The 17,220-nt window shown below is 33.9% G+C and overlaps 1 protein-coding gene across 1 annotated transcript; it reads right to left on the reverse strand.

The window, feature by feature from the left end:
• Window positions 1–814: 814 nt before the first annotated feature.
• On the reverse strand, window positions 815–17,001 carry IL13RA2 (interleukin 13 receptor subunit alpha 2). Its single transcript, XM_029240985.1, has 10 exons — window positions 16,995–17,001; window positions 15,872–15,993; window positions 13,943–14,094; window positions 12,344–12,497; window positions 11,695–11,815; window positions 7,895–8,079; window positions 6,806–6,951; window positions 5,241–5,385; window positions 1,770–1,885; window positions 815–1,008 (listed from the first exon to the last, which is right to left on the reverse strand). Exons 2-10 carry the CDS (start codon window positions 15,963–15,965, stop codon window positions 958–960), a joined length of 1,164 nt encoding a protein of 387 aa, XP_029096818.1. The 5' UTR covers window positions 15,966–15,993; window positions 16,995–17,001; the 3' UTR covers window positions 815–957.
• Between the last annotated feature and the right edge of the window lie 219 nt (window positions 17,002–17,220).

Consider the following 17,220-nt stretch of genomic DNA (forward strand, 5'->3'; position numbering starts at 1 on the left):
TTCAGCCTTTTAAGCACTGCATTCTTCCCGCCTTTTGATGAAACGTGAAGCACACATTTAGACTATGAATGTATTTAAAACTTCTTGCTTCTTATTAATCCTCTCCACAGGTTATTTTTAAAGCCAAACAACCTTATTCATGGTGAATAATTTCATCCCAAGTGCAATGTTAAAAAAAACTAGAATCTCATCTTCCAAGATTTGACAATATCTCTATGGCTCAGTGAAAGTCACAAGATCACATTGCTTTATGAATACATCACAGATTAGATTCTGACCCCTCCCTTGACTTTTCTACATGCAGCACTCTCATCTTGGATTGAGGAATGTTAAAGAGAAAAACCACAGGCCCAAAAAGGCATAACTTGTGCTAAAGCCCATGATACCAAACCTAGATTTAACAACTAACCTAACTGCAGTTTTGACCTTCCCCAGAAATGTAATCTTAATCAACCAGCCTGGAATTTTCTGGTCAGCACCAATGAGGTCATCTGCCACATGGGCCCTCTACATCCCCTAAGAGGAAGAAGAGGCAATCTGCATGATAAAACCCTTTCCTTTCCCTTCCCCCTCAGAAAAGATGTCTTGGTCTAAAAATAATCTTTTCTTTTTTCTTTTGCTAATAGGACCTTGTCCCATCCTTCTTCCTATAAAAACCTTTTATTTTGTACAACCCCTCAGAGCACCCTTCTACTTGCTAGATGGGATACTGCCTGATTCACAATCATCTAATAAAGCCAATTAGATTGTCAATTTAATTGGTTGAACTTTGTTTTTTAACAAGAAAAAAATCAATAGGATTCAGATAATTTGCTGCTAGTTGAGGATTTTAATAATCTAATGCCTATTTAAATACAACAAGGCTTTCAAGATAAGATTTATTCAACATTTGGGGAAAAAATTCAGTTTGATAAGACTCTTGTTTAACATTTGGCCATAAGCCTGGAATTTACTGAGTCAGCACTGTATCACCTGATTAGAAGAAGCTTCTTTTTTGGTATGAAAAATCTGAAATTAAGAAAGAGCTCCATTATTAACAGTCATTAATAACACAAACTATTTCACTTAGATTAATAACTCAGAGAAATAGACAAAAGAGCATTCAGCAGAGAAATAAAGCAAAACATTTCACACACATTCACAGTTCTCTTTATCTTTAAAAGACCTGGCATTAAGATATTTTTTTTTCTCCAAGTCACACTTCCTCCTTAAAGCTCACCAACCCATAGTGGTCCCTCCATCTTCTGAAATTCTATAGCATTATCTGTATAACTCAAAAAGCAATCAGATAAAATCAGCTCATAATGAAGGTTATATTTTTTTGTATAGATTCTAGCTCCTCCAACTAGAGTGTGAGCTCTTGGAGGGTACGCACCAAGTTTTTTTAATCTTTGTGATCTTTTGCCTGTGGCACACTAGTAGTATATCTCAGTCTATGTCCATTTTAAGTCACTCTTTCCTTTCCCCAATCCTGCTTTTCTCCTGTAATTCTCATATTTTTCCTTTATCTAGAGGTAAATAGTGTTTCATGTTCTAAAGCATTATTCTTATATTTCATTCAAAAGTAAATCCACCCCAAAACGTAGCTTTTTAGGGTTGATTTTTTAAATTACTGTACTTTCCCTGAAGACATTATCATAGTCTACACAACATCAATGAACACTCACAGTGTACAGGCAAAATTATAAAATGTAGGTCCATCAGTTCTAAATGCAAAATATTTTTTATCTACTATCTCAGACTAAACATTGTAATGTCATACAACTTACCGTTTTCAGCAAATTTTTTTGCTTATACAAAATCAGGCAAGTTATTAACAAAACAAGTAATGAGACAAAAGCCAATGGTATCATGAAAAATATTAAGGTTTCCTTCCATGTGTCACCTAGGATTAAAATCACCAAAAAAGGGGGAAGCGTTAGATGTGTACAATTATTTTAAAAACTGAATTATTTTATAAGTAAACTAGTAAATGGTGAAGAACTGAGTCAAACTTGGCAACTTCTGCCATATTTGCCAGTACCTATATACCATAGTGATGCTTGAGAACAGCATTCCTTTCATTTGTGCACTTTTTTGCTGTACTACTTTACTGAACTGTGACAGCTCTTTATTTTGCTTAGAAAAATAACTACCTAAAGCCCCATTCTTATTTTCTTACATGATTTTGTTTAAAATTTGACCTTGCGAATTTTTCATAATAACAAAACGATAAAACGTTAGCCAAGTGATTAGATAAACATTTCTTGTGTATGTATCTCTTAACTCTCAATAACTCAAATGTTTACATTATATCATACAATGATGTAGTGAGTGAAAGCAGGTCTTCAATAAAAGTCTCAGTGCAAATAATGGAGCTAGTCTTTAAAGGTCATGTTTTTAAAGTTGCCTCACATTCTGGATCCTAAAGAGATGAGGTTTTTCTCTTCTTTTTTTCTTTTCTTTTTTTAGGGATGAAGTTTTAATGGTTCGTCTGCATAGCAAGAAATGAGCAATCACTAGATAAACTTAAAAAGTACACAAAGCTTGTCCTTCTAAAACTAGTATCTCCCACATGTTTTGAAATACTATGGAACACTTTGAATCCTAGGCCTATATCTATACTCAAAGCTACCTCCAACCCCACATTTTTCTTTGTCCTAGTCCCTTGGGATCTTATTTTCTACTAGAAAATTACCAAATTCATAGGCTCAGTTCAGTTAAGAATTGCAAGGATATAATCCAGAGAAATGACTAATAACGTAAGTTTTTTGGCATGCAAAATTAACAGTGGGAAAACAGGCTTCTTTTGTGACGTTTCAGTAGAGTTAATTTTATAGTCATTTCCAAAAAAAATTATTGTGCTATTTTTCTATAACTTAAAACATCCAATAAGAAATGTCCAAAAGAACTAAAGACCACATGCATCTCAGGAAAGTCGTTGTTCCTAATCTGAAATTTATTAAGGTTCTACCAAGAGATACCCATCAGGGCAAAAGAAATCTGTCATAAATAACATGGTTAAGTGTATATTTAAAAAAATTAAAAAAACAAAAACAAAAAACAAAAAAACAACATTGTAAATCAACTATTCTTCAATTAAAAAAAAGATTGCATATAAAATACATAAAAGTATGTATATTTTGAGGATATGCCTAAAAACTCACCATATCTACTTTAAACCATGCACTGAATAATAACAAGATATAATTCAGGGCATGACTTTCTCAATGTCAGTTCCACAGAGTCTCCAGATTTTTTATATTAGTGACAAAAATGAAAAACAGAACAAGTAAGTATTCTTTCTGATTCCATATATCTTTAGTTAATTGAGTTCTTCCTCTCTCTTCCTGTTTTTTCTCCATGGCCCTGATTATATGATATATTTGGCTTCTTTATTGTCTATCTCTACTCAACTTGGGAATAAAATATAAATTCCATGAGGACAAGGATTTTTTTTTACTGCTATATCTCCAGTGCCTGAAAGAGTCTGACACATAGTAAGTGCTTAATAAATATTTCGTGTATGAAAGAGAACAATGATACCACTATATTAATAGGGAGATTACAGTCAAACACAAATTCTATTATAATGGAACAACATAAAAGGAGATGATTGATAGAAGTGACATTATGTTTGCATCTATATCTGTATATGTATTTATATACCTTTATGTGAAAGAGCAATGCTGAGTTAATCTCCTTCAATTTCAAACAACTATTAATATTTTCTATTGATAAAGCCAGTATACTGCAAAGTACAATAATATTTTGCCTCATTCTCAAGATTTTTTAGTTTATATTGCTATTTTTTGTCTTCTATGAAAGTTTATTTTCTGTTTTTAATTTTATATTGGAGTCTAGTTGATTAACAATGTTGTATTAGTTTCAGGTGTACAGCAAAGTGATTCAGTTATACATATACATGTATCTATTCTTTTTCAAATTCTTTTCCCATTTAGGTTATTACAGAGTACTGAGCAGAGTTCCCTGTGCTATACAGTAGGTCCTCGTTGGTTATCTATTTTAAAAATAGCAGTGTGTACACGTCAATCCCAAATATATTTAATTTAAACATGTCTTTTATCATAAGTCACTTTAAATCAGTGTTGGAAGTGAACGGAATGTTCATTTTACTAATGATGACATATTAATTAGAAAAATATTCATTAGGCACAGTACCAGACACTCGAAAACAAGTGTATGCTACCTATCCTTGCTTAAAATTTGTTCTCTTGAAAATTGAAAGCATAGGAAAATATTGATTAAAATAGGCTTCCCCGCAAAGAACTAGCATATTCTCTTTACTGACAGTCAGAAAAACAAGATGTTGATGACTGAACTATAACAAGACTCTTAAACTAGTTAAAACTGAACATTAGATTTTCCATAAATCTATGTTCGATTGTGGTGATTGCTAATTTATCTTCTCTGTTTATAGACTATATGCAAGAGTATTTTGACTTCCATAATTACAAAATACACTGAGAGAAAATTATTTTGCTAGCCAATAGTTAGCAAAATAGTTTAGTTACTGTTCTTTTTTTAAATATATTTTCTTCAATAACCATGTCAACATATTTTATGATTGTTCCTTCTTTCTAACATCGTATAAATGGATTCCTTTAACTCTCAATAGGGAAAAGGCACAGACTATAAAAAATTTGAATAATGAGCACGTAGTTTTTCAAGCCATATAAAGAAGGCACACAATAATGTCAAGATTCTGATAAAATACATATATACTTGTAAGTAAAACTTCAGAGTAAATGTACGACTACAATTGGTACTAATACACGCAGATTTGGTTAACATCTAGTTAGTATATAAGAAGCTCGAGAATAGTGCCACCATACTTTGGAGCTAAGACTACCACTGGAAAGTAATCCACTAGTAAAATCAAAGCAAAACAGGTAAGATTAGTTTGTCAAATGAAAGTAGGAAGAATCAAACAGAATCTATTAACTCTTGGAATGTGGAAAAGATACAGCTCAATTAATGTTATAGACATCTATAAAAATATGGAATATAGCCAATATTTTATAATAACTATAAATGGAGGATATATAACCTTTAAAAATTGTGAATCACTATATTGTACAACTATAACTCATACTTCAATAAAAAAAAAAATGAAGAGTTGACCCTATGACCTTCATAACCAGTGTCACTGAACTGTAGTGACCTATGACATCCAGTAAGGCATCTTCTTCCTCAAACAGTGCTAGAAATAGTCTAGTTACTGTTATTTTATCTTATACCTTTCCAGCATTGTTCATCACTCCACTCACTCCATATTCCATCATCTGAGCAATAAATATTTACTTTGCTCCTTACTAAAAAGCATAATTCGTGGCTTTCATTTGATGTTCTTGTGATGTATATTTCATTTTCAACTGTGGTAGTCTGAAAGCCAAGGAAAAAATGAGATATCATTATTTGATCTAACTGCAGCTAGCCACACCCCATTTGATTTGTCATTTTCTAAGTGGGTTTTGTTACATGAAAGAAATGCATCAAATGACTAGAAAGGTATATACCAAAATCCTAACAGTGGTTATCTCTCTGTATGGTGTTTTATTTTTCATTTTTCTTCTTTATTTATATTTACATTTTTTTCTATAGTGATAATGGATTACTAGTAGTAAAGGGCATGTGTGACAGGGCAAAATTCCTAGGTAGTTTTGGTGCTTATGACACCCATTTTGGATTAGTGTCAAATTTCCCAGATTCCATAAATTGGAAAATGCTATATATACTGAGTTAGCAAAAAGAGTCCTCATGTGAATGTTGTTTCTATGGAAACTGTAGAGTTCATATACACAAAGCTTCTTTTTTCCCTTATTCTTATTTTGGTTAATCATCATAAGACCAGTGTAATAGTGCTCAGGGCTTGGCATGAAACTACCCCTTCCAATATGAGAATACACAAGGCTGGATGATCTCAAAACAACCAAAAGAAAAAAAATCACTGAAGTGGTTACTTAAATTTTGCATCTCAAAGAGCTGAAGAGTGTTTCTCATCCAAAATAACAGCTTTTCTTTTGTTGTAACTTTTCTTGGGAGACAGCACAATGTAATGTAGGTTAAAGTGGACTGGGAATAAGATCTGGATTCTAGTTCTAGCTGTGTAATTTGATTGTAAGTCAACTCACTTCCTTGGGACTTGTAAATGTATTCAACTCCCAGTTTTCTCATCTGTAAGTGAAATGAATTGATTAGAAATAATGGCTCACCTACTTGTCTCCACCACTCCCTAAGTTGGAAACCAATGAATAAAATTAACATATAACACAGTGGGGCTAAAGGCATCATCACATTGCTGGCGCTGGGTGGTAATCAGTCTTGGAACCATGACTTACTTCCCCAGTTAGCCTCTCTTCCCTGCTACAAGCAATTCTCTGGTAGCCCTGACAGGCTCTATTCTGATTTTTACCTGATAGTTGCTCCTCAAGAAGTGGTTTTTATGTTTGTTTGTGCTTCTTGCTTTGTGTTCTTTTTACATGAGGCCTCTTCGCAATCCGTCTTATGCATGTGCTTGACAACTTTAATTTTTTGACATAATATTGGAAACAAGTGACTACATTATCTCTAAGGACCTATGTAGCTTTAAAATTGGTATAATTGATTGATAATACTTTCAGACTGCAAGCATCTTTCTTTTGTCCACTAGATTATTTGATTATTTGGTTTTCTGGAAGTTAAACTAAGGTACATGTCATGTTCTATTCTTCATGTGGATAGCAACTGATTTTGGTTCTTATGTTTGCCATTTTATTTAAAAGGCTATGTTCATGATTTTCTCAAATAAACGCAATATCCATACCACCCAGGCAGTATCATCTTCTGTGAATTCAATTTCATAAATGAAACACTTTGCTGGAATAGGTCCTTTGGGAATGCTCCACTTCAGGTTAATTTCCTCTGAATTCTTCACAGTAAGACTAAGGTAGTCTGGTGGCAAAGGTTTAACTGAAAAGCAGAAGGAAATAATTTCAACATGGAGGTTATTAAAGTTTAGCAGTGGCCCTTATCAAAAGCTAGGGACACTTACTAACAGAAGCCTCCAGGATAAATTAGGTGGCTCAAGACTATTCACTATAATGTGAATTAAAATCAAAGCTGCTTGCCAACCAAGATTAGTTTATTAAGAAACCTGGTTATTTGGGGAACTCATTTTTTGATAAGTCACATATTGACAAATATTTAAGTCCAAGAGAAAAGTTAGATGATCCAAATCATTACACTCATTTTTCCATTTTATAGCACTAGAAACAACTACCACAACAAATTACTACTACTATTTTTATTAATAGCTAATTCTTATTTAGAGCTTATGATGTGTCAGGCAGTGAACCAGGAATGTTACATCATAAACGTATTCATGTCTCACAATAAATCTATGAGGTGGTCCTCTATTATCCTCATTTTACTGATAAGGAAATTGAAACACGTTAAAAGTAACTCGCCCAAAGTCATACAGCTAGAAAGTGGTAAATTCAAGATTCAGACCCAGGTATGGCTGACCCTAGAACCTGTCATTCTCATAACTGTTAGGACTGAGAACACAAACTCAGAAAATATCCACCCATTTGCCTATTGAGGCCTGGGAATAAGTGATTCCATAATTACTCCATCACCAACACTGGACAAAAATACTTTATAGCAGACAGACTCGAGCTGGGAAACAAATTGTGAGTTCTAAATGAAAATGATACTTTATATTCATTCAATTCCTTATCTTCCATACTTTCATATTTAATCAGTGCTTCCTCATACTCTGTTGGCCCCCAGTTTTCTGGCTTTGCATTTCTGTAGGTATCTCCTTTATCTCTATCTCTATCTCTTCTCTTCCACATGGTCGATTGTAAATGGCCTAAACTGGAAACATTCTGAAGTTGTTTGTTTACCTCACCTATATTTTGAAGCTGAAAAATGAAATAGCTGGGTCTGATAACTTGGGATTCTGATGATCCATTAACACAGATGTAGAAATCTTTACAGTCTGATGACTCCAAGTAGGGAAACATGCATCCAATATTTTTTCCGTTAGCCTTGATGTAATCAGCACACTGTAACACGTGGTCCAAGCCCTCATACCTGTAAAAAGAAGTGTTGTAAGAACTGTGTTTACCAATATCTTCTAGTAGCATGGTATTCAATTTTCAATTATTTTAAGATACTAGGTAAATAAAAAAATAATTTAATAACATACAATACTCATTGAGCACCAACTATGTGCCAGATCCTATGATAAGTGCTAGGGCTACAATAGTAAGGAAAGTAGAGATAGGCCATGATTTTACAGAGCTTACAATCTGGTGGGAGTCTTTACAAAATCTCAGATATAAGGCAAGAATTCTTACTCATATACTTAGGTTATGTTGACTCACGAACAGGATTTGAGAATCAAAGAATAAGATTCCTATTAAGAAAATATGGGGTTTATATTGATAATCCTAAATGATACTGCTTTTTTTCTATTGTACTGGAGAACTTATTAGAAGAAAACAGATTTTTTAATAAGAAAACAGATTTAAAAGCAGACTTACAAGATGGCCAAAAAGCACACGCAAAGATGCTCAACATCGCTAATTATTAGAGAAATGCAAATCAAAACTACAATGAGGTATCACCTCACACTACTCAGAATGGCCATCATCAAAATGTCTACAAACAATAAATGCTGGAGAGGGTGTGGAGTAAAGGGAACCCTCCCACACTGTTGGTAGGAATGTAAATTGGTACAACCACTATGGAAAACAGTATGGAGGTTCTTTAAAAAACTAAAACTAGAACTACCATATGATCCAGCAATCCCACTCCAGGCATATAGCTGGAGAAAACTAATTCAAAAATACATGCACCCCAATGTTCAGAGCAGCACTATTTAAAGTAGCCAAGACATGGAAGCAACCTAAATGTCCACCAACAGAGGAATGGATAAAGAAGATGTGGTACATATATACAATGGAATATTACTCAGTCATAAAAAAAAAAAGAATGAAATAATGCCATTTGCAGCAACATGGATGGACCTGGAGATTATCATACTAAGTGAAGTAAGTCAGAAAGAGAAAGACAAATGTCATATGGTATCACTTATATGTGGAATCTAAAAAAATGATACAAATGAACTTATTTACAAAACAGAAACAGACTCACAGACTTCAAAAACAAACTTATGGTTACCAAAGGGGGAAGGGATAAATTAGGAGTTTGGGATTAACATATGCACACTACTATATATAAAATAGAAAATCAACAATTACCTACTATATAGCACAGGGAACTCTACTCAATATTCTGTAATAACCTATATGGAAAAAGAATCTGAAAAGGAATGGATATATGTATATGTATAACTGAATCACTTTGCTGTACACTTGAAACTAACACAACATTGTAAATCAACTATACTCCAATATAAAACAAAAATTAAAGATAAAAGATATATAAAATTTTTAAAATTTAAGAGAAAATTTTTTGATAAAAAATAAAAGCAGACTTACAAAATATCGTTATGTTTAATAAAATGAATTAAAATCCTCTGAGGATATAATACACATCAAGAGATAAACCTCAGAAAAGCCAACAGGGGCTCAAAAAGAAAAAGAGGAGTTGTTTGGCAAGTAAATATCTAACTTCCCATTCTCCTAGACAAGAAATGTTGCCATATCATTGAAAGTTAACCTCTTTTCAGTAATAAAGCTAATGGGAATTAGGGGAGAATTTCCCTACTGATTTCCAAAGGAACAAATGCCTGGTTTATTTTCCTAAAGAATAACTTGTAATACAAAATTGACATTATCTTAAAAGCAGCCAAAATCCCGTTTGCAATGAGGCTAATCTAGCAGCTGATAAGGTGCTGGTACAACTATCAGGACTCTACTGAATTCACTTTATGCCAAGTATTTATTTTAGGCCAAGTCTGCAAAATTGTAGTCTCTGGTTTAGTTCACCTGGTTAGAGTTTGGGATATTTGCCTTCTAGGCTTGACTTTACATAATTTACTTTATGCCAGTGGAAAGCCTCACGGTACCCTTATTTTCCAGTCTCTAAAATGTCAATATTTATTCCTCACTACTTTACTAAGGTGAGGATAAAGTTATGTTAAACATGAGCTACAATGAACAAGAGGGCAGGGACTTTGCCTTATTCATACTTCCTTTTATCTAGAACAATGCCTGGCATTTAATAATTGCTTAATATTTATTGAATTTATTTAATTAACAAATAAATTAGAACTTAGAAATTGACCCATCCAATTCCAGATGAGGAAACTGAGACCCCAAAACAAGAAATTGTTTGCCCGAGACCACTAAGTTAAGTGAGGCCATAATATGGATTAGAACCCAGTACTCAGGAGATTGTTAATAGCTTATACCTTATTGCTTATACATTGTAATTTTCTAAAGAAAAACACCATGATAATTTGTGTCTGAGACTCACAAAGAGTAATGCTTTGTCCTCTCTTGTTTTTTCTGTTATTTAAAAATGCATAAGTTCTGATACTTGTCTATCAACTTACCGATGTTATTATCATCATTTGGTTCATTCATTTAATGAATATTTAGCGATAATCTACTATGGGCATAGCACAGCAGAGACAGTCAAGAGAAGTATCAGAAATAGTTTGTGCCCACCAATCTCTTAAAAATTTAAGAAAGGAAGGAGACAAAAAATTTAAAGGTCACCTGGACAATAAGTAGTTAAGAACTATAATAAGTAATAGTTCAGAGGAAAACTGAACAGAAGCTAATGTGAGCAGTAAAGGGTTAATGAAATTGAATACCAGATGGGTCTTGAAGGATGGATAAGGGTTAGTGAAAGAGAGAGTCAGATGGTATTCTAGGTACCAATGCACACAAAGGCATAAAAGATCAATCATAACATGGATAGAAAAATATGTAGAGATGAGTCTAAATGGAGCAGAACATTCACATTGGTGGTAGTAGACGGTAATGTTGGAAAGGCAGTGATGCAGTGAGGCAGAGACTTGAATGGCCTAGACTTTATCCTGGAGGCAATGAGTAGCCACGGCAGGTTTTTGAGCAAAAGAATGGCATATGAAAATAGAAGAATAGGAAGATAAATCTGGCTACAGTGTGCAGAATGAATAGGAAGGGGAGAGACTAGAAGCAGAGAGACCATCATTTGGGAGGCTATGGCAATCATCCAGGTGTGGAACGAGGTAAGCCTGAAGAAGAGTTCTTACAGTAGAAATGGGAAGTAAAGAACAGATGTGAGACCTTGCAAAGCAGTGTCATTGTTGATTATGGTGATTAATGTTACCATGAAAAAATTAAGGAATGAAGGAGATGGAAGATTCAAGATGGTTGTAAGTTTAAAAGCCTTAGTGACAGTTAACAAACGTAGGGAAGTCAGAAAAAGGATCAAAAGGCAAGAATATGAAATATGCCAAAACTTTTTAGGTTATAACTCCATCTATCTAAAAGATACAAAATATTTAATCCAGTACAGAAACAACGACTACATTCCTTATTATCGCCCATAGAGTGCCTTCTAGTAGCTACAGCCTAAACCTACTTACTCCCATTGAAAATCCCAAATAATTGTAAATAAACTTCATCATAAATACAACTCTGAAAAGATATAATGAATTTAATTTAATGAAAATACAGTTACTCATACTGTGAATTAATTTTGATAGATATCTTCCTAATATGGAATTCTTATTATAAAAATACTTACCAATAAAACAAGTTGTAATTGGTATCAGAATGGACACACATGCCAGGTTTCCAAAAGCAAAGTAAATGTTGCCAGTTGTAATATACACAATCCATATCCTGAATTTTAGTTTCCAGATTTCCTAAGAAATGAAAAAACTGTGAATGCTTGAAAGACATGACGATGAATCATATGGGAAATAACTATGCAATTTTATTTCATTTCCTTTGACCTCTCCACTTGATTTAGCAATCAACATAATCAGGAATATTCCAAAAGGAAGTTGTTGCAAATCACTTCACTGTAAGTGGGACATGAAAAATCAAAAACTTTTGAGGGCTTATTTACTGCTACTAGTGTAAGCATATGCAAAAGTACTAAATTAATAATTCTAGGATGCTCTGAGCAGTTGCATAAATAGTCACATGCATATTTACTAATATGAGCCCCAAACTGGGAACTATATTAACCTAATAAGATGTAGGTTTTGCCACATGTGTTTGCTGATTTAAAGAATTCAAAAAGGCCAGTCACCCACTCCTAAGAAGGATCCTCTTTTGTGCCACATTCTCAATTGTATATGTAATCTGATGTATAAAGGTTAAGGGACTTACTTCCCATATAGATTGTTCTGAAAGTATTAAATATGAAAAGAGAGCTTTGTTTTAACCTTGTGGTGATATCCAGTAAGTAGCTTCTGACCATGAACTTTGAACTTCTGATCCATTTGTGCATTGCCCTAGCAGAAGTGTGTGTATCTTTGCTTCAACACCTTTGTTAAGATCAAACCCATCTTTGTAATGTAGATTCTTAGTAATGATGGTCTGTTTGATAAAAAGATGAGACAAAGTTAAGCTTAAAACAATAATGGTATCATGAGCCACATTAATAAGGCTAAAAAGTCATTAACACCCTGGAGAGTTCCCAATATCTAAGAAATTCCTGATGATTATCTGATAAAATGTCCCAGATATATATCTGGCAGAGTTCACTTCTGCATAGTATATCATTTGATGAGATCATTTGAATCTTAGCATCTCATTTAAAAAAATTCTGGAAGACAAAAAAGGCTCTATGGGAGGAACTTTTGAGCTATAACCGTCAAGTTGAAATTGAGAGAGAATTTCCATGTACCATATGCCTATTATATGACAATTTATCACATTTCAAATATCATATGAACTCTTCAGGAATCATATAAAATCTTGGAGGTAACTGAAGAAAGCCAGACAAAGTGTGACCTCCTGAAGGACTAAAATCATGTATCATTTATCCTTCTATTACCGATACCTAGCTAGTGGAGTGCTTGGAGAAAAAAGTTGCACAATGAATGTTTGATTTGAATTGTCCCTTGAAACTACCTAGCTGAATTAGGAAGGTAACAGAATGCCTTGTACAACCAAAATCTTTGAATAAACATGCTTGTTGACTAGGTAAATAGTTAATTCAGTAAACCTTCACTGAGCACTTAATACAATATATGCACAGAACCATGCTGTGTTCTGTAGGGAGAGTACAAAGATAAATAAGGCTTGATTCCTACAGAGCAAAAGCTCACATAGCCCAGTAGCATATATAAGACCCATATACAGGTATATAAGTAACTTTGAAATATGGTAAAATGTGTAAGTACTCTTCAAGTCCATATTCTATGGGACCAAGTTTTCTTTTTTCCTGTATTTCCAATGGTAGACTTAATACTGGGTGGGGTGAAAACAGATGTTGCAGGATGCACAGGAGATAGCAGCAGGCATGCAGCTTATTATTTTTTTTTTCTTAAGAACTTTTATTCCATGATACAATACTTTAATGAGTCATAAATCAATCAAAAGCTGATTTAATGCAATGGACATTGTAATTACTATTTCAGAAATAACTGAAATGTCCACTCTTTTCCAATACAAATAAAAGAATTGCCATTTTATGCCTAGATAATTCAGGAGGAAAATGTGGTGAAACTGTGAAGAATATTCTTTTTTTTTTTTTTATTGGAGTATAGTTGCTTTACACTGCTGTGTCAGTTTCTGCTGTACAGCAAAGTGACTCAGCTGTATACGTATACCCGCCTCTTTTCTGGATTTCCTTCCCATTTAGGTCACCACAGAGCAGCGAGTTAGAGTTCCCTGTGCTATACAGTAGGTTCTCATTAGCATGCAGCTTATATCTTAATAATAGCTATTGAGATACAGGAATAAAAGTAGACACTGACATCAGGAATCACAAGAAAACTAATAATCATTCCAATATCTTAAGTGCATGCTTTACTTACCTTCCAGCTTGCACTACCAATGTTTCGATACTTTAATTCATATTCTACTGTGCATTCCTTAAAGTTATCCAGAGACAGTGGAGGTTGCCACTGCAAATAGAGATAGCCTAAATATCCAGGATCCACTATTTCAAAATCCTGAGGAGGATTAACTGAAAAAAATCAATAAGATATTTTAATTTTTATCCTGTATCTTATGACAAAGATTGCTAAATCTAGATTACTTCCATATGTCCATCAACTGATGAATGGATAAACTGTGATATATCCATACAATGGAATATTATCCAGCCATAAGAAAGAATGAAATACTGATACATGCTACAACATGAATGAACCTTGAAAACATTAAGCTAAGTGAAAGAAGCCAGCCACAAAAGACCACATATTGTATGATTCCATTTATGTGAAATATCAGAATAGACAAATCCATAGGGACAGAAAATCGATTAGTGGTTGCCGGGGGCTGGAGGGAGGGGAGAATGAGATGTGACTACTGAATGGATTTGGGGTTTCTTTTGGTGGTAATGTAACTATTCTGGAATTTGATAGTTGTGGCTGTTACACAACTTTGTGAATATACTAAAAACCACTGCCCAGTATACTTTAAAAGGGTAAGTTTTATATCCTTTAAATTGTATCTCAATAAAGCTGTTTTTAAAAATCTAGGTTACTGCTACATAGTTGTCCCTTCTTTAAGGAATTGCATATGTAAAATGTGACTTAGCCAAGCTAGGTAATAAGTTTTCATGGAAATAAGAAATTCAACATGGAGTTATCTCTGTGGTCATATAGACAAGAATTTAGTCTAGGATGGGAACACTTTATTACCTAAATCTCTCTCATAGCAAGAATCAGTCAGTATTAATCCTGTGCTTACCATATGTAAATAACATCATGGCCCACACGAAAAAAGGGATAGAAAATATAAAATATGACTACTATGGCTAAGCGCCTTAAGAATTAGGAGAACAGGCAGATCTTGTTGGTCCATTCAGGATAATTGAATCCTCTAGTCAACTGAAGTTCAGAGGTATTTGTAGAACATGGCAAACCAGAGCCACTCTTTGGAAGGGCTCAAGAAAAAGTGGCAGGCAGCTGAGTAGAGTGACAGGAAACAGCCTGTTTTATTTTGAGGGGGTGGGGGCAGTGGGAGGCAATGGCTCCCTCATCTGGTGATTTAAAAAGCAATAAAAACAAACAAATTATTCTATAAACTTACTAAACCTACTAGCAAATCTAGTACTATAGTACTGTCCTCATGTTGCCTTTCTGCTAACAATTTCCTCTCATTTCTGCCCTGTTGTTCATTTTAATACTTCACTTCATATTACTTGTTGAGGTGAGGAAAAGAATCAACAGAAAGAAACGGTGGCACAAATAATGATTTGAAATGGGACCTGCATGAACAAATAAAGAAGGTTTCTATTGAGGATGAAATGACAATACTATTGTTTCAACTTTTATGATTAGAAATCTTTGTTAAATGCATTGTTCTAATTACCTTCTGCAATGAAAAGTTCAGTAGACATGATTTAATAATTCTGTAATTATTTTAAAATTTTATTTTAAATCTCTTTATTTTTAAAATTTATCTAATTGTCTTAAAAGTTAAGGATAGTAATAAAGGAAAGTTTTCAGTTAGTTGGGTACCAGGCAATGAGGTTTCGGATAATTAACTTCTTTGTTAGAAAAGACTACACAGAAAGGTATGGAAAGTGTCTTTTAGTTTGGCTTTTATCCCACAAAATGTTTATTATCATCAGTTACCTTATACATGAGGCTGACTAGTAAGAACATATCTTTTGTGTATGGACTCCCTGAAATATTTCCAATAACAAGCCATCTACTTGTTATGCACTTTTCATAGGGTAGGTTGAAAAGGCAGTTAATATCCCTAATTTTAAAACTACTCCATTCTTGGTTTACCTTTTATCTCAGCATTTGAAGACAAAGTAGAGCCAAATGCTGTGCAAAGAAGAAGGGTATACAGGCATCTGATATCCAAATGAATGAAAGCCATTTCTCCAAGATTTAATACCTTCAAATTTCTACTCTAGGAAGGAAAAATATAGCAGTTTAACTTTATCATACCTCACAAAGGACTAAATGTGACTAAAAATACATTTGGGAACTCTCTGTGTGCTTTCTATCAAGACTTGTGAAAACTGTGCCCCTTTGAACCATTTAAACAGAAAAAAAATCAAGTTTGGAACCAAAATAATTGGAAAGGAGGATTTTAGTCTCATTCTTCTTATGAGAGCAAAAAAAAAAAGCAAAACAAACAAACATATCCCTTCAACCCCCACCCCCGCCACACACACACACACACACACACACACACACACACACACACACACACTTTTCTACACATCATATACTATGACCAGGATTTGAAAGTTATCTGAATAATGACAAAGCTCAGAATCTACACCAAAGCCTCAGATAACTCAGAACTTTGCTTCATTTCTTCATAAATATTAAAATCATCATCTTCTACTCTCCTATCTGTTCTACTCTTCCCTGTTATTTCCTATATCAGTAAATGGCACCATCATCCTCCCAGTTGCCCAAAGCAGAAACCTGAGAGTTTTCCTCAACTCCTCCCTCTCCCATCCAATTTCCCCTTCCTAAATTGAGGATCTCATCATCAGGGGTCTCCTTATCCAGTTTTTCCTGCCTCCAAACCATTTTCACACCACATACAGTAAGGACAAATCTGAATTTACCACCTCTTTCTTAAAAGAGCACTTCACTGTCACAGAATACAATTTATTCATCTTTTTATTATTGAAGAATAATAGTTTATGATTGAAACTAAACTAATAGTTTATGATTGAAACTAAAAGGATTCATGTCTCCACATATTCATTCAATCAAAAAATACTCTCCTTTCAATGAAACATCACTACTTGCAGTTCTACACTTCTCTTTGAGTCTATATTCCTAAAACCAACAATTTCACAGGAAGTTAAGGATTAAAGGTCACTTACCCCAACAGTCAGGGATTACCTTTCTTTTCTCCTACATAAATTAATTAAGCAGAACAGACCCTCTCTCCCTGCTCCACCCTCTTCATCTTACCTGGTCCATTTGTAATGTTCTCATGTTGGTAGGCTTCGATTATTACATAATGGAACCTTGGGATCAAACTGTTACAGCCAGCAAGTATATTGGAGGCAATGCTAGTCCAATCCTCCTTCATATATTGGGAAGTAAAACTCAGACTTACCCAAGATTACACAGCAAGTTAGTAACAGAGCTGGAAGTAGAAGAGA

This window comes from Monodon monoceros, unplaced genomic scaffold (assembly GCF_005190385.1).
Source record: "Monodon monoceros isolate NGI ecotype Baffin Bay Population unplaced genomic scaffold, NGI_Narwhal_1 Super_Scaffold_22, whole genome shotgun sequence".
In the NCBI taxonomy this organism is placed as follows: Eukaryota; Metazoa; Chordata; class Mammalia; order Artiodactyla; family Monodontidae; genus Monodon; species Monodon monoceros.

Excerpts from the sequence above, each read along its gene's own strand:
- IL13RA2 (XM_029240985.1), bottom strand. The coding sequence starts at position 15,965 with ATGGCTTTCATTCATTTGGATATCAGATGCCTGTATACCCTTCTTCTT. Across the intron at positions 6,952-7,894 it reads TTTTCAGCTTCAAAATATAG|TTAAACCTTTGCCACCAGAC; the intron begins GTGAGGTAAACA and ends TCTGCTTTTCAG. Across the intron at positions 1,886-5,240 it reads TGATGAACAATGCTGGAAAG|GTGACACATGGAAGGAAACC; the intron begins GTATAAGATAAA and ends TTTTAATCCTAG.